The sequence below is a fragment of the Cordyceps javanica genome, chromosome 4 (assembly GCF_051103115.1).
Source record: "Cordyceps javanica chromosome 4, complete sequence".
NCBI lineage: Eukaryota > Fungi > Ascomycota > Sordariomycetes > Hypocreales > Cordycipitaceae > Cordyceps > Cordyceps javanica.
In genome coordinates, this window is record NC_139298.1 from 3,876,140 (window position 1) to 3,893,078 (window position 16,939).

General features: G+C 53.7%; 6 protein-coding genes across 6 annotated transcripts; 3 read left to right on the plus strand and 3 right to left on the minus strand.

Annotated features, from left to right (window-relative positions):
* Positions 1-649: 649 nt before the first annotated feature.
* Positions 650-1,699, plus strand: V2A60_007085 (uncharacterized protein; the record flags this gene model as incomplete). The annotated part of the gene is made up of 1 exon (XM_083258374.1): positions 650-1,699. The coding sequence occupies one exon, from the start codon at positions 650-652 to the stop codon at positions 1,697-1,699; it is 1,050 nt and encodes a 349-aa protein (XP_083114500.1).
* A 69-nt stretch (positions 1,700-1,768) lies between these two features.
* Positions 1,769-3,055, minus strand: V2A60_007086 (uncharacterized protein; the record flags this gene model as incomplete). Its single annotated transcript, XM_083258375.1, has 2 exons — positions 1,769-2,935; positions 2,990-3,055. 2 exons carry the CDS (start codon positions 3,053-3,055, stop codon positions 1,769-1,771), a joined length of 1,233 nt encoding a protein of 410 aa, XP_083114501.1.
* A 1,556-nt stretch (positions 3,056-4,611) lies between these two features.
* V2A60_007087 (FAD-binding oxidoreductase) lies at positions 4,612-6,337 on the minus strand (the record flags this gene model as incomplete). The annotated part of the gene is made up of 5 exons (XM_083258376.1): positions 4,612-5,134; positions 5,189-5,498; positions 5,547-5,718; positions 5,769-6,197; positions 6,263-6,337. The coding sequence occupies 5 exons, from the start codon at positions 6,335-6,337 to the stop codon at positions 4,612-4,614; spliced, it is 1,509 nt and encodes a 502-aa protein (XP_083114502.1).
* A 4,473-nt stretch (positions 6,338-10,810) lies between these two features.
* On the plus strand, positions 10,811-11,323 carry V2A60_007088 (uncharacterized protein; the record flags this gene model as incomplete). Its single annotated transcript, XM_083258377.1, has 1 exon — positions 10,811-11,323. The coding sequence occupies one exon, from the start codon at positions 10,811-10,813 to the stop codon at positions 11,321-11,323; it is 513 nt and encodes a 170-aa protein (XP_083114503.1).
* A 1,992-nt stretch (positions 11,324-13,315) lies between these two features.
* V2A60_007089 (bifunctional aminoimidazole ribotide synthase/glycinamide ribotide synthase) lies at positions 13,316-15,670 on the minus strand (the record flags this gene model as incomplete). The annotated part of the gene is made up of 1 exon (XM_083258378.1): positions 13,316-15,670. One exon carries the CDS (start codon positions 15,668-15,670, stop codon positions 13,316-13,318), a length of 2,355 nt encoding a protein of 784 aa, XP_083114504.1.
* A 425-nt stretch (positions 15,671-16,095) lies between these two features.
* V2A60_007090 (40S ribosomal protein uS13) lies at positions 16,096-16,898 on the plus strand (the record flags this gene model as incomplete). The annotated part of the gene is made up of 3 exons (XM_083258379.1): positions 16,096-16,134; positions 16,384-16,514; positions 16,598-16,898. The coding sequence occupies 3 exons, from the start codon at positions 16,096-16,098 to the stop codon at positions 16,896-16,898; spliced, it is 471 nt and encodes a 156-aa protein (XP_083114505.1).
* Positions 16,899-16,939: the final 41 nt, after the last annotated feature.

Here is a 16,939-nt window from a genome sequence, read left to right on the forward strand (position 1 = left end):
CTGGTCGTCACCGACCCAACTACTAATCTGGCGCTCAAGTGGTTATCGATCGGAGATCAGACGGGATCCAGATTTTTCACTCGGCTATGGTCGTACATGCTGGTAATTGAGCAGTTTTGCTTTATATCCTAAGACCATCTTCAATCCAAAACCACATTCCACGTCGACGCAGGGGTAGTAGTGTCCGTCGCTATTATACCACAAGGCAACGGGCGTGCTTCTTTGCGCACTCGAGTTGAGTTCGCCAGAGTACTTACTACCAAAGGCTTCTGCGGTGCCAACAAGAGTCAAGGACAAAAGCGTGTGACAATGTGAGCTGTTATTGAATTCAAATATTAACATATTTTTCAAGGCCCAAAGCTTCATATTTTTTAATACTACTGAATAGCAGAAATCTGCCCAACAAACAAGCGTGCTAATTTACTTGCCCCCAAATACGCCAAGCGCACGCGCCAGCGGCCGTGAAGAAGCCTCCCAGAGACCAGGCTGACCTAGGCTGCTGCCTTGTTGCATGCACTTTGGCGGCGTATTTTGTCTGCACACTCCCCTGCCTCACAATGATACCAGTGCAACAAGGCAAAAAGAGAGAAGAAGGAGAAGAAGAAGAAGAAAAAAAAACGCGGACACATCTTTTATTTTGACCTTGACAATGGCAGACGTGCCGAAATACACAGTTCAGAATTACATTGTGAGCAGCCCTCTGGAAGAGGACCAAGATGCACTCTTCCACGTTCGTCGCAACGGAAAAGCCTGTTACATCGAGATGAAGCCCGCCTTTTTCATAAACTCCCCCAACACGTTCCGGAAATATCTGAGCCACCTTCATCTTCTCTGGTCGGGTGAGGAGGTTATCGGCAATCTCCACGATACCGATGTCTTTGATTGGGTCATGTCCCCGTATCTGCAGCTCTTGACGGATCTCGCGCCTCCCGTTGCAGGAGAGCCGAGCGAGATCAGTACATCACTCCAGAATAGTCTCTTTCCTGAATTTTTCGTCTTCCACACATACGTCATCGATGAGGAGCTCTCGCCGCGTCGCATCGTCGCCGCCGGTAGACCGCTCTTACCGTCCACTACCCGTTTCGAAGATGACTTTCTCGATGAGCTGGAGACGTGGACCGTGCTTTATGACCCAGTTGGGATATGTCCAGTCTTTGAGAATCCCGAGGAGGCCCTCTACAAAGAACCCAGAAGAGTGATGATCAGGAATGGAACCGCGGAATGTTTCTTCAAGCGCTGCCATTCCACCGCCGAAGCCATCCGGGAACTGAAAACGTACAAAGCCATCGCTGATGCCGGCCTTGACAACCTAGAGTTGAACATTGGTCGTGTCCACGGTGTTGTCATGGATGACGGCGATTTTGTTCTCGGGATTCTGCTGTCCTATATCGACTGCGGCGACGTCTCCCTGTCCTGCCGAATCGTACCCGACGATGCCGACGACCCGCCACAGCACGTACGACGGGCCTGGATGCAGCAGCTGGAGGACGGTGTAAAAGCCCTGCACGCTGCGGGCATCGTGTGGGGAGACGTCAAGTCGGAAAATGTACTCATTGACAGGAGCAACAATGCTTGGATCACGGACTTTGGAGGCGGCTACACTCGGGGCTGGGTTGACAAAGAGTTGGCTGGGACCGTCGAGGGAGACCTCATGGGTGTAGCCAAGATTCGGCAGCTTTTATTTCCTTCTGAAATTTGATCTACCAACACTTTGGGCCTAGGGTTTGCGTGCATCGATGCGCATTTGCTAAGGCCCTTTTGACAAGGGTCATCTTCGCACAGGCGGAAAGAGAGTATCCAAAACGTGCTTTGCTGTCCTGGACGCGACATCGTCAACAGCCCGCTGGCTCATTGTGGAAACATCGTGAAACAGGTACTCATCAACTGCGTCGCACGCAATCCGATCGCGCTGTCCCTGTAGCCCAGGCATATCTATCGTACTCGCAAAGCATGGTTCCCTGGCATTCGTAAATAGCAGTGAAGCGTTGGCCGCCACCGCTCCATCTCCGGATGAATCGCGCGCGCCGCTTCGCCTCATGTCCACATTCATCATGAGTTCAGTCATCCCGGCCACGGTCGAGGACAGTTGCGAGCCCATTCGCTTGGGGTACGGCGCAAACGCCAAGTTGGGCATTTCCTCTCCTTGCGGGAGCATACCCTCGGGCAAGGTCGCCACAAACTCTTCGATGGCGGACTCGCTGGTGGGCATGTCGCTCGTGTTCAATACATGTTCATTTTCCACGCCATCCGGCTTCGACCGCGCCTTGTTCCGCCACTGCACCATGCGCCTCTCGACCTGCTCGTTCCAGCGTTGCGTCAGGGCCATGGCGTTGCGCATATGTTCCGCTCTTGTATGAGGATACGGTGGCACGGGGCGTGTATGCCAGACCGGTGCCAGGGTCATGTCAAAGAGCTTCGGAATGAGTATTCGGAACGTCTCTAGCGCCCGCTCATCAATCTTTTGGGGGGCGCTTGGTGCCATGAGTGCCTGCATGTCTGATGGGTCCATGTCCGCCCAGAAATTAGAAAAGGCAATGGACCGCGGGTTCAACGCTTTGAGATAGAGGAGCTCAGCCTGTTGAAAGATGTGCTCCACCATGCTGTCTAAAAGATCGTTGGCCGTCACGGTTGGTAGAGCGGCCAGATTCCACACCTCCCATGTTCCGAATGTGAATACCCAAATCGTGCTTCGCGACCGGGTTCTCTCTGGCGGTATCGAAAGAAACTTTCTCACCTGTGCCGTAAGGTCGGGTGTCGTCGGAATGGGATACTGTGATCTGATGAATTCGTAATCGGAAGCCGGAGATTCCAGTAGATCTGCTCCTTCCACAGACAACAGGAACTCGTCGATGGAGGTTTGGTATAAGTGGTTCGACGTTAATGCGGGCGGCGCATTTGCCGGCGGTACCAGAGAGCGATATGACGTGCAGCCGAGCTGTGCCAGATGTCAGTCTGTGCCTCATTCCAGTTCCACAATGGGGTTCTATACCGCTTTACAAAGCTGCAGGGTCCATGACGATCTCGATGAATCTGAGCTTGACACGGCGCTCCCCATGATATCTTGCGATCCAAAGACCACAACACGCACATCCTCTGTCGATCTGGTGATCGACGGGTCGATCCGCCCACCCCAGAGCAGCAAGCTGCCATGACGGTGCCCAAGCAGCGTTGTCGGCGCAAAATTCGCCAGGCAGTAGATAAGGACAAGACAGATTGCGACTTGCACGATGAGGCGTGGCGCTGTGCGCAATACTCTCTGAGAAACGAAGCGCAACAGGACACCACTATGCAATATGCTGTGAGGACCCATCGAATGGCAGCGTGACGATCGTGTTTCGAACGATTTTCAAGTCTCAGTCCCAGAGAAAGACCGCAGCGCTGCACACAATGGCACAAACCCTTGCAGGCTCGAAAAAGCACATAGCTTTGGCCCGAGGACGGTCGTGAGCCAAGTGCGCCAAACGATCCGGCGCGGACGACAGCGGCTTTGGGCAAACAGAGCAAGTCTTTTTCCTATGTCTTCCAAACTGCCTGCTCGAGCAGTATGCCGGTGATACAAAGGAATTGGAAAGCAACTCTTCTGCTGTGTTTCGGTGAGGGGCCAAGGATCTATCCTGGTGTCTCCGATGAGGATATAGGCGAAATCGAAACCAGTTGCCCCTTTGACAATGACGTGGTCCAAGGTGCAGCACGCGAGCGACTCAGCGTACTAATAAGGCAACATTTTTTCCCACTCGGCCGTTTTATCGGTGGGGTGAACAGCATTGAGAACTCATCTTATCTCTTCTACTCTTCTACGCAAAAAGCGTTACGCAAGCACAGACTCCTCGGTGGGAACCAAGGGGGCCGGTTGTGCGGATAACGGCATCTTGTAAACCGAACTACTCACGCCCCCCTTCCCGTGTATTGGTCGTACACCAGTCTGCTTCGAAAGCTTGGTCATTCGCCCACGCGTCAAACCAGGTGGCAGTCGCTAAATCAATCAAGCGGTCACCAAAAGTAGGCGGATAGCGCGCGCAAGTATGTACTGATACATACGCATTCGAAAACCTAAAATAGCTTGGCCACGCGCGAGGGGTGCATCCGAGACTGCTGATCCATACGCTTTCGTGGGGCCCTCCGCCGTTGTCAATCTTGACGCGCGTCGGGACCAATGAGCACTGGGCAGAAGGAGTACGCAACCAATGATAAAGTCGCTGCTGTTCATTCACTCTAAAGATCCATGTCGGTTCCGACATAAATCTCCGAAGAAGCATTACTTGCGCTGAAATGTCGTAATCTGCTGCAATTGCCGCCGGGGTACATATCATCAAAGAAGGACCCGGTCCGGCAGCGATAATGCCGTGGCGAAACTGGGGGCGCCACCAGTGGTGCCATGGCGTCGACTCAACAACCTATGAAGTTGCAATGGTATTGCCCTCATACATACCATGGTTCGGGTCTAGGACCGCCACGGCATCTATCGTCCGAGGGGCGGCAGTCTACATCGTGCACACCAAACGTATTGCATTCGTCATCCATAATGTTCTTGTTTTTGCGGTTCATCTTCACCCACTTTCCCATCCGAGAAAAATCTCAGCGGCGCATTCATGCAGTTTTCTGCTCTAAAATTCATGTTAGATTCTGTGCACCTCGAGGGCCATGTAGCTTGAAGCCCGTCTTTCGCAGCTTCTGGAAGACGCCCGTCGGGTCGTAAGCGGCAGACACGGCCGCTAGCAGCGCCGTGTTCTCAGCGCCGTAGTGAGGGAACGGCTGCTCGTCGCGCCATGCGTAGTTGAGGTAGATCCAGGAAACGTAGGTGCCCATGTCGCGCTGCTTCTTGTTGACCGTGTGGACGAAGGCCTGCGCGACGGGCAGCATGGCCTCCTGGTTCGCCGCGGTGTCGACGGTAATGGAGAAGAGCCAGCTGAGCTTCGGGCCGTCCGCCACGACTTCTTCTAGGCCGAGCACGTTTCCGCCGCGGGCGGCTGCGTGCTTGACCATGGCGGGCGTCAGCGGCTGCAGCGATATGATGGTGCTAAAGGTGGCGCTGGGCGCGGCAGCCTGGAGCTCGGGGATGAGTGCGTGGTGCAGCTCGTCAATGGCAGCAAGCGACTTGAAGCTGTGCTTTGCAGTTGCAGTGAACCAATTGGCGCTGCAGAAGCTGTTAGGGTCGTACTTGACAAGAGCTCCGAGAACTTACTATAGCCCGAGAGGTGTAGGGCCAGTGAATTGCGGAATAATGTCCTTTTCTGGGCCGGATGTCAAGGTGCTGCCAATATTGGGAATGGACAAGTACTCCCTGAAAGAGGTGCGGTTAGCTTCGCCGTTGGCATTGGTTAGGATAGAGCGAAGGGTGAATCCCTCGTCGTTATCCCAGAGTAGTGCGAGAATATTTTGATCCGGCGAGCCGTCCTCGGTGTTGTCGACAAAGTTGACGTAGGCATTGAAGACACTATCGCGCTCTTTGAGATCGTACTGCGTAAAGCCGCCCCAAAGACGGTTGCCAGGGATCGTAACTGCTCAATTAGCTGATATTTGATCAAAATTTTGGTCCGTAAACGCACCTTGGTCGATTCGCGTGACGAATCCCAAGTTGCCAGAGCCACCCTTTTGAGCTTTCCAGAGATCTTTGTTATCCTTTGCGTTGGCGTTGACAACGGTCCCGTTGGCCAGAACAATTTCCCAATTGGCAACATTGTCACACGAGAATCCATGGCCGTTGCTGTGAAACGAATACTACAATCCTGGTCAGCGACGCCCTGGCTGCACAAGAACGATGCACATACACCAGCACCGGTGGTGAAGCCGCCGACGCCAACGACAGATGTACGCGCGCCCACTACAGTAACATTGTGCGGGTGTAGAGCCTCATATACAGATCCCCATCGTGCGCCGGGTTCGGTCGAGGCGATCCCTGTTTCCCGATCATACGTCGTCGAGTTCATACGGCTGAAGTCGACGGTGACGCCGTCCATGACACCGTTTGAGCCCTTCCATGTCGAGTGGCCACCTGCACGGATGCCAAAGGGGCACTGGCGCTGGCTGATGATGCGAGCAAGCGCTTGCACATCCATCGTAGACTCGGGCAGCACCATACACCAAGCATGCTGGGCCGCGTTGGCAGAATAGTATGACTTGAGTTGGGTGTTGTAGACAGCGCTACCAGGCATGAATACCTTGCTGCGCAGCGAATCCTGGTGTAATAATTCGGTACACTGTATGGCCGCAGTCAGCATCTTGGGAAATCCTGGTCTCATCAGGCTCTACATTCGGGACATACGCATTGGCAATCTTCAGTGGCGGCGGTGGTCGTGACTGTCAAAGTCAATACGAAAGCTGCCACAGAAGCCCTCATTGCGAAACATAAAGGAGTAATATGGCGGAATTTGCGGTAGGAAAAAGGGTTCGCTACCAAAAGCAACGCAGGATCAATCGAGTGAGCTGGCGTCTGGTGTTATCCCTGTCGTAATAAGGCGGGGGCATCTTGAGCGGTCCGGGGCTAGCCTTGCCGTCAGCCTTGGTCGGCTCGCAATGATTGATGCTTCTTGGACTCAGATCAGCTCCGCAAGGAAGAGAAAAAAACATTTTCCTTTTCCAGGCCGTCCATTGACCTTGCACCTTGATAGCCCAGACTCGTGGCCACTGCGCAAAGGCTTTTAGTCATTTAGTATTGCCTCTTGTAGAGATACCGTGACGCCCGGCGTATTTTACACTTATAGGCCGAGATGCTTTTGGCAACGGAATGCTTGTGATTCGTGCGGTTGCGCCCTGGACCACGGTCGAGAATGGGATCAGTGGTTGCCAGAGGTTCGAAATCGGAACGTTGTGATTGAATGACGAGAGTGGTGTTGAGGAGCCTGATCATCGGCGTCGATGGTCTGCGAGGTAGGTTGAAGCAGCGCAGAAAAGGAGAGGTTGGCAAGAGGCCCGGCGCAGTGCCCAGATGATGCAAACGCTTGCGCCTTGCCGAAAAAGAGTGACCTATGGTTGGCTACGCGGACGCACTTTGTATTTTTGTGTACAGCTTACACCGAGACCAAGCAAGGATATGCATTCAGTACGGCGAGATAAATATCAGCATATCTGCACGAATGGGTATAAAGCTTTGATAGAATCCCAGAATGGGAATTATGGAATGCGAGGTGTGAGCGCGGCCACTGCAGCCAGGCAGACGATAGAATAATGTCCATCGATAAGCACTCTATATAATATACTGGATATTTAATAACGAGGGCTTGTGTAGCGAAGAATTAATAAGGTGAGGAAGAAGGAAGGAATGAAGGAAGGAAAGGTGAGAAAATCGAGCAAAAAGACAGGCGAGATCGAGCGAGCAATAACAGACGAGGCAAAAATTTAAAAAAGATTCGTTATTGAAAGAAAAAATAACCAAGATGCTTACAGCGCACATCATGTGTATACAAAATGGCCTGATACAGTCCACCGTGGGCCGCAGCTGCTCCCGACTCGACACTGGCAAATACCTGAATGATTAAATCAATCAGGAAGAGATTCTAGATTCTATGCGTCTGACTGGTGACATTCTCAGGACGTTCCAGAAGGTTTGTTCCAACAGCTTGTCGAATTAAAGGGACCTCTAGAGCATACAGGCCAGTTTCTATTAGTTAGTTGACCACCAGTAGTTACTTCGCCCCACCAGGGTCCTCGATTTATTGCACAGATTTCCAGCGGCTAAGTACGTAGGCTAGATAAGGTAGTAGGGGTAGTTAAATAGTAGGTACACGGTACGCAACGCGCCTCTACAGTTGTACTAAGGACATGGCATTTTCCGTAGACCAGTACTCTTGACTTGCAACGTGATAAAAAAAAAACAAGCTTGCTTTTTACGATTCTGACTGTATCGCTAGGCGCGTTGATGCAGTCGTCAACTCCGGGGTGGTCAGGATCGGCAACAACGATTTGACCATCAAGTGTCGCCACCACGCGGACCCCCGTCGAACAGGGGTCTGGGCTTTTATGGCTTGCATGGTTTACGGTAATTGGGTAAGGGCAGAGGGCTTGGTGGCTTGAAATTCTACAGATGGAACAATGTCCAACGCCAGTTGGGAAGAAGAAAAAATTTCTTGCATCGGTGTTGTGTCGATCAACTGCACGGAACGGGAGTGGTGCTGGCTCGGCCGAATTCTTCGGGTGTCGCCGCACGCTTCTAGACTCAGGTAACGTAGTAACTAGCGTGGCGACAGGTGTGATAACGGATAACGGTAAACGGCGAATGAATAACCGCCGATCTCAAAGGGAAAACTTGCTGCCTGGCAGCCTGGCTGCAAGAGGCTGTCGAGGCCCTGTCTGGACGCTTGTCTAGCATTGAGAGTGCCGTCCCCGACATGGTTGATGATGGGTCGGTGCGTTGAAACAGGCGTGGGTGGTGCGATCTGAGTCGAGGCGCGTCGATGGCGTCCGACACTGACCGACACTGACCGACACTTGCTACTCAGTATTTCTCATTTTCGATTTTTCTTTCTTTCCCTTTCTTTCCCCTTGGGACAGTGAGATGCTTCTGCCGCGATGACGGAGATCGCGGCGAACCCGGCACAACTTGCGGAGTATGGGTTTGCAATGGCTAGGCGTATTGGCAAACGTGGAATGTACATCCAAGACGGCGAGTGTGGTAAAACGGAGTTGCGGTCGAGTAGATTCGTGTGCACTAGGAGCACCAGCATAAACACGACCCGTACAAGCAGAATGGAGGCGGCGACGCGATTGTGTAATGGGAACTGTACTTGGCGTGCCACGGCGCTGTAAAAAGGGCCGGTACCAGGCACTGGTGTGACGACTAGCACTGCCAGGAACGAGGAGGAACGAGACCTGGAAGCGTCAGCCTCACTCAGCTAACGCAAAAGTACCCCTCGGTCGTTACCTCGACCAAGTGCGTTGAAGTGGCCCAGCGAGCGCCGCGGCGCAAAAGTCCCTCTGGTGCCTCCAGCGCCGCCTTGCTTGGCGGAGTCTCTGGGTCACTTGTGCCCACGAGAGGGAAGCCGGTATCGAGGTAGGCATGACGTCTTTTGGCCACGGCGAAGAGGGGGAGAAAAAGCAGGGCACGCATTCTCAGTGGTCGAGGTCAGCAGAAAGAGACCCGGAGTGCCGGAGAAGCCGGAGCCACCGTTCTGCGCGTTGGGGGAATTGTGGAGGGCAGCGGGCTCTTCTGGAACCCGGGATTCTAGAAAATCTGGAATGGGGGGGTTGTATTGAGATGTGGGCGGCGGAGATGGACGACTAAACGGCATCATCAGCATATCGGAGAGATGGTCGCATCGGCGCGCTTCGTTTTCTAGCGCTTGAATTCTTTTGCGTTGGGAGTTGAGAGGAAGCCAAGATTGTGATGTCACAGGGCATTCATCTGATGCGGGGAGTTGTGTTGCATTGCGGCGATTGCCTTGATTTCCATTCATCAAGGGACAAGGGGAAAAAAAGCGCGCACAATGCACAAGGAGGGAGGGAGGGAGTGGACAACGGATGGGGCGACAGCCCACTGAGACCGTGTCTGTGGTAGGCAGCTGAGGGCCTTGTACGGATTACCTTACTGAGTAAGGTAAGTAAGGTACTAAGGTAGTACCTACAGTACCCACCTACGTACCTACTAAGGTATTGTATCCGTGAGTACTGCAAGTACGAAGTAGGACCTTGGTACTCTGGTCAGCCCAGGCTGCGAGCGGATTTGGCCGCTGTAACCCTCCATCAAGGCTGTGTTGCAGGGGTAGTGGTGGTGCAAGTACTGAGTACCTCAGTACCTATGCGTGAGACTGGAAGAAGGCTATTTTTACAACTTGGACTTTGTTGCTAGTTTTCCCTCTTGTTCTCCAACTTCTAGCGCATCGTCCACGCCTCCACGACGTGTTGTATCTAGCCAGGTACCTTGGGGTACTCTTGGAGGAGGATTACAAGCCCTGAGAAGTGCACGAAGAAAAGGAAGAAACATAAGAACCAAAGACCACTCATGCGCACGACAGAAAAAGACGTCGTTGATAGGTTCGCCCCACCCGCACCAAGCCAGCCACTTCCGGGCCTCTGTACTTAATCCGTACCTTACTCAGTAGTGCTACTGGTAAGTAGTACTTGGTGGCTTTTGCCGAATGCGGGAGCCCCGGACGCAACCCAACGAAAACCCCGTGGGCAGCCTGCCTGGATACCTGGGTGACTGAGCCAAAGCCGGCGGCGGCGGCGGCAAGTTCTTGGCAGTCCCTGGAACTTGGTTAGGTAGCTGGGCACCGGGTACTGGGTAGTTAGTTGATACCAAACTAACTGGTTGCGCCGACCTTTTCTTTTTCTTTTTATTCAATTTTTTTTTAAAAAAAAAAGCCGCTCCAGATACGACGCTTCCTCTTTCTTCCCATACATTAATTACTCCGCACTCCACCATCTCCTTCTTCATCAAGCCAACTCCTCCATCCGGTTCAAGAACCTCTTTTTTTTCCCTGCCACCCTTCCGTCTCCGTCTCCATCTCCATCTCCCATCTCTTCCTGAGTCGCTTACTCTTCTTACTTGCTTTCGTCATATTCAACGCTGCCCACGGTGCCCCCCTACCTCTTTCTACAGCGCTCTCTTCTTCTCTCTCAACACCGAAAGCCGTTGTACACGCCCAACCGTGTTCCTTTTTTCCGCCTTGCAGATCAGCAGCCCCCTTCCCACTACAGCAACTGAACCTGCCAATCCGCCGCCCACCAGCGCAAAACCGCCCGCCACACCAGCCAATCCCTCTTCCGTCTAAAACCCGCTCCGCAACCACCACCACCACCACTATCACCTCCCGTCACATTTCTCGCTCCTCGCCATACTTAACCTTCAACTCTTTCTCTCTTATCCTCCGTAACCATGGCTATCCGCGATCGCGTCCGTCGCGCCCTCCGCAAGTCCGAGGCCTCCGACACCATCTCTCAGACCGAGTCCAACACCACTACCACTACAACCACTACAACCAGCAACACCAGCCAGAGCTCCCACGACGGGCCCCAACTCGAGAAGACATCATCCCGCCTCGCCCGTGTCCTCACCTTTGGATCCTCCTCCCAGGACAGCAAGGAAAGGGAAAAGGAGCGCGCCGAGAAGCGCGACCGCAAGGCCGCCGCTCAGAGCAGCCGCCGCCGCACTCACCCCCGCGACCGTCCCCTCACAACGCAAAACATCCGCCACCAGGAGATGCTCTCCCACTTCAGCATGACCTTTGGCGCCTCCGACCCGGCCCAGATTGAGACCATGAGCTTCGTCGGTGTCAGCCCCTGCTGCACCCGCCGCGGCTCCCTAGACCTCGACGACCCTCTCAGCCGCGGCAGCACCACCTCCTTTTCCAATGCCTCCTCCGCTACCGACTCTTCGCGGGATGAGTAATTGTGGCTCGACCGACCTGACGCATGCTTCCTGGCGGCTCTCTTGGGCTCAATTACCCTCGACAGCCCCGTCTTGACGAGACACACAACGAGCACAGCTATTGCTCCTCCAAACACATCAAACTATACAGAAACACGGGCTGTATATTGCTTTTTTTTCTTCACCATCAGGTTTCTTGTTTGTACAACCCTGCTTGGCACAGCAGACTACATGTATATACATGGGCTAGACATGTTTCATTTCCTGTTCGGGAAGGTTTCCCTGGCAGATTCGGTAATTATGGTTTCGGATACTGCACTGATTGGAAGCGCTCTGATCAGTGCCTCTTTCAAACAGGCGAACAGATGATTGTTTTTTTTTTTTTTTTGCTTTTTGCTTTTGTTTTGTTTTCCTGTCATGATCATGATATTTTTCACGATTTCCAGGGCGTTTTATACATGCATGGAGCGGCATTTGGGGTAGATTATACCTTGCGCAGCAGACATACTGCCTTGCGGCAGTCTTCCAATTTAATTTGACCAAGAAGTTCCTCGGTATTTAAGTGAATTGTGTATGACGGAAAACTCATGACAGCACCAGTCGCATGGAGACGTGTAGGTGCCGCCGCATCGGGAATCCTCAGCCTTGTAACAGCCTTTCAACCTTCCCAAGTCCAGCTACCCGTGAGTAGCACCAACGGCGTGGTATTGCAGACCTGCCGGCGTGCCACACGGCCACCATTCCACATGCAGACTCATTCAAAAGTCTATTTTCAAATTATGCAACGCATCTACCTGCTACATAGCCCACTACTGCAGCAAAGGACTCATTCATGGACGCATCTGAGGCGGGATTGCCGCACACCAATACACCCTTGCGTCCACCAAAGAAGGAACATACAGCAGAAGAGGAAGAGGGGAAAATGTGACAACTGATAAATTACGAAATCCTTCATACGCTAAACGAATAGACACTGGAAGGTTCCGTACTCAAAAAGCGTTGCCTAGTGAGATGTTGCTCTCGTCTCATACTCTGGCGGGCAAAAAGCCGCAAAAGCATCCGGCTCCAAAAGATCAACGCATCGAGAAGCGCCGCCCCTTTCCCGGAAGAAGGGGGCTGCTTGCGTGATCGAGCATGGCAAAAGACGGTCGTTTTACGATGAGGAAGAAAACAGGCAAAATGAATGCGGTGCAAAACAGAGACAAATACCTTACCCGTTGGTCCACGATGCTCAGTAAAAAAACGCGGCCAGGCAGGCCCGGGCCCAGAGCGGAGGATGGACAGAGTCACGAAAACAGAGAGCTACTGAGCTCCCTTGACCATATCGGGAAACAACATCTCTGGTATCGATCCCCCTTCCCTCTCTCAGTGTTGAGCTTCGGATCTGAACAAAGCGCGGCGCGGCGCGGCGCGGCGCTTTCGAGTCGTCCATCGACCGCAACCATATTAAGAACCCCCCCCCCCTTCCTGCCCCTCGCGTGCGCCGCCGTTCGAAGCAATCCTATAGTTTGTTGATGGGATTGAGAGGGAGAAAAAAGTTGTCGCGTGGGGCGCCGCCGCCTGGCGCGCGTCCCAAAAACTGGCCCCCTTGCTGGCCTTGACAGGTCTCGAGCCCTAACAAACAAGGCAACCAGCTCGTACCGTGACCCAAGCAAGGCATCAACTTTGGTAAGGGCGATCGCCTTGTAAGTTGGGATGACCCCAACTGATGGATATGTAGCGATGCTGAATGTTTTGTATACGAGAGAATCATGCACTTTGGAATTGAATGGAGTTCAAAAGTATGATCCGCGCGCCATCGCTCAGAAATCTCCAATGCATCAGTATCGTTTTGTAGCTTCTATTCCAGAACCCAACGATTCTTCTTCCATCATGTCCACATTGCAAATCATAAAAAACCCTTTCCCTACCCATTTTACTTCTCGTCGACTACAAAGTAAATGCACAACATGTTTACGCTTTTCTGGTATAAAATTTCGGTCGCTCGGGGCCCGCTCTCATGCAAGGCAGGGCCTACTGCCAACGTTCCAAGTTCTGGATAACACAGCCAGCCTGGCCTTCTGTGCGCTTGACCAAGCGGCCTAGGGTGAATACGGTCTCGCCGGCGCTCTCAAGAGCAGCGCCCACCGCCGAAGCCTTGCTGGCATCCACAGCAATCACCATGCCGATGCCGCTGTTGAACGTGCGGCACATCTCCACCGGCGCGACGTTGCCGGCGGCCTTGAGCCACTGGAAAACGGCAGGCATCTGCCACGAGCCGTAGTTGATCTCGGCAGTGAGCGACTCGGGGAGCATTCGGGGCACATTCTCGAGGAGGCCGCCGCCGGTAATGTGGGCCAGGCCCTTGATGTCCTTCAGAACGGGCAGCAAGGTCTTGACGTAGATGCGGGTAGGTGTCAGCAGTGACTCGCCGACACTCTTGCTCTGGTCCCAGGGGGCCGCGTCCGTATAGCCTAGACTAGCACTTTGGACAATGCGGCGCACTAGGGAGAAGCCGTTGGAGTGGACTCCGTTTGAACCGAGACCGAGGAGAATATCTCCCTCCACCATCGCTGTCAGTTTAGGAAGTCGCGCATCCTCCGTGACGGCGCCGACGGCACATCCGGCAGCATCGTAGTCTTCACCTTGGTACATGCCAGGCATTTCGGCCGTCTCACCACCGACCAGGGCACAGCCGGCCTGTCTACAGCCGTCCGCGACGCCCTCGACGAATGCGGCGGCCGATGCAAGATCCAGCTTGCTGCAGCCATAGTAGTCCAGGAACATGAGAGGAGTCGCGCCCTGAACGATAAGATCGTTGACGTTCATGGCGACTAAGTCGATACCAACGGTGTCGTGCTTCTTCATATTTTGGGCAATCATCAGCTTGGTGCCAACACCATCAATCGCGCCAACGATGACGGGAGCGTTGGGGTAGCCTGCAGCAGACAAGTCAACTTCGCCACCAAATCCACCGATCTCAGCATCGGCGCCAGGGCGCTTCGTACTGGCCACTGCCTTCTTAATCTTTTCGACGAAATCGTTGCCAGCCTGGATATCAACACCAGCCTGCGCATAGGTCATGGATTCCTTGTTGGCAGCACGGAAAGCACGATGAGCAATGTCTTTGCGGAAGAACATGCCCTCAAACTGAATGACATTGGCGGCCAGAGCGGCGTAGGAGGCGTCAACAGCACTGCGAAGCGAGTCCCCGACCGAGTTGATGGCGATGACGCGACCACCCGAGGTCTGGAGCTGTTGGCCATCGAGCTTTGTGCCGGCGTGGAAGATGGTGCTGCCGGCAGGAGGCTCAGTGACGGCCATAGGTGTCCCCTTGGCATATGATCCGGGATAGCCTCCGGCGGCGAGCACGACGGTGGCGCTAAATTTGTCCAGAATAGTAATGTTGCAATTGTCCAGGTAGCCACCTGTGCACGCAAGCATGATCTCAGCGAGATCAGTCTCGGGAGAGAGCAGAGGGAGAACGGTCTGTGTCTCGGGGTCACCAAATCTAACATTGTACTCGAGCACCTTGGGTCCCGTGGCGGTGATCATCAGACCAGTAAAGAGCACACCGCGAAAGGGCTGCTGCTCTCTGCGCATACCCAGGATTGTGGGCTCGAGAATCTCCTTGTCTATGCGCTCAACGAGCTCCTTGGTGGCAATGTTGGTGGGAGCATAGCAGCCCATACCACCAGTGTTGGGGCCTTGGTCGCCGTCAAAGATGCGCTTGTGATCTTGGGCTAGGGGTAGCGAACGGATGGAGTAGCCGTCGCAGAAAGTAAGAACGCTGAGCTCATCGCCGAGCAGTAGCTCCTCGATAACAACCTCGCTGCCGGCGGAGCCGAACTCCTTGTCGACCATTATCTGCTTAAGAGCAGCTTTGGCCTCGTCCTTGGTCTGAGGGATAATGACACCCTTGCCAGCAGCGAGACCAGTGGCCTTGATGACTACATCGTGGTTGATGCTGTCAATATATGAAACAGCCTTGTCAAAGTCGGAGAAGTTCTCGTAGGCGGCAGTAGGAACGTTGTACTTTTTCATAAAGTCCTTGGAGTAGGTCTTGCTGCCCTCAAGGCGGGCAGCTTCCTTGGAGGGGCCGAAGCATGGGATGCCGGCGGCGCGGAAGAAGCCCTCAACACCGTCGACGAGAGGAGCTTCGGGACCGGGAACGACAAGGTTGACGCCATTCGACTGCGCAAACTTGACGAGAGCAGCAAAGTCGTCGGCAGGGACAGAGGTTACATTGGAAACCTTGGGGCACGTAGCGGTGCCACCATTGCCAGGAACGGCAAAGATGGATTCAACACGGGCAGATTGGCTGAGTTTCCAAGCGAGGGCGTGCTCACGACCACCGTTTCCGATGAGGAGAATGCGCAGGTTCGACATTGTGTGAACTTGTAGAATCGTACCGTCGGTTCGCGTGCGACATTTCTCGTAGCAGTCGTGGATTGAGTCGAAATCGCAGCGGCATAAGACCCTGCCTGTCCCGCCCTGTCCCAAGCCGGACAAAGGTGGCGGCAGAAAATTATTAACGTCCCCCCTCTTACCAAATCCAGGCTAGCGCCAATTCCCTTCTGATCTCGCTAGGGAGCAACCTTGCATGTTTGCCCTCGGAGCTATCACGTGTTAGAGCACGTGAGCCACAAAATCACCACCTGCAACTCTGAGCCCTACTCGAGCCCCCACAGGCCCGAAAAAATCCATCTCGTTAAGCGAAGCCCCCCAGTGCGTCTACTCTCTTCTTCCCTTCCCAAGCGAATCACCACCGACAACCTTTCTCGAGCACACACGGCAATAACACGTTGCCCATCATGTCGCTCGTGTCGGGAGAGAAGTCGAACTTCCAGTTCGTAAGTTCTTTCAGCTCGAATGCCTGCAAGACTACAAGTCTGCCTCGCCGATCCAATCGCTTTGCTTGTCGCCGATTTTGTCAAGCATCAAACTTCAATATTCGACCGTCGATGTTCAAGAGAAGGAACTACTTATCAGAATCTGGGATACATGGCAATCGACAACAAGCAATGCATTGGATTCGCTGGCAGACAAATTGTCACAGGGACTGATGGATCCGTGAGAACCCAGCGCTAACAATTGCCTAGATTCTGCGTCTGTTAAACACCAACGTCGATGGCAAGCAAAAGGTGATGTACGCCCTCACCAAGATCAAGGGTGTCGGTCGTCGTTACTCCAACCTTGTCTGCAAGAAGGCCGATGTCGACCTGAACAAGCGGTATGCTCCAACCAATCAGAGCACTGGTCGCTTCGCAGGCCAGCTCAATGCTCTATACTACAGGAAACTAACAAAACTCATAGCGCTGGTGAGCTCACCTCCGAAGAGCTTGAGCGTATCGTCACCATCATCCAGAACCCTACCCAGTACAAGATTCCCTCGTGGTTCCTCAACAGACAGCGCGACATTGTCGACGGCAAGGACTCGCAGATCCTCGCCAACGGTGTCGACTCGAAGCTCCGTGACGATCTCGAGCGCCTCAAGAAGATCCGCGCTCACCGTGGTCTCCGCCACTACTGGGGCCTCCGTGTCCGTGGTCAGCACACCAAGACCACTGGCCGCCGTGGTCGCACCGTCGGTGTCTCCAAGAAGAAGGGTGGTTAGTGGTTGTGCGCAGTTGTATGCGTTGTGGAACAAAAAGATTT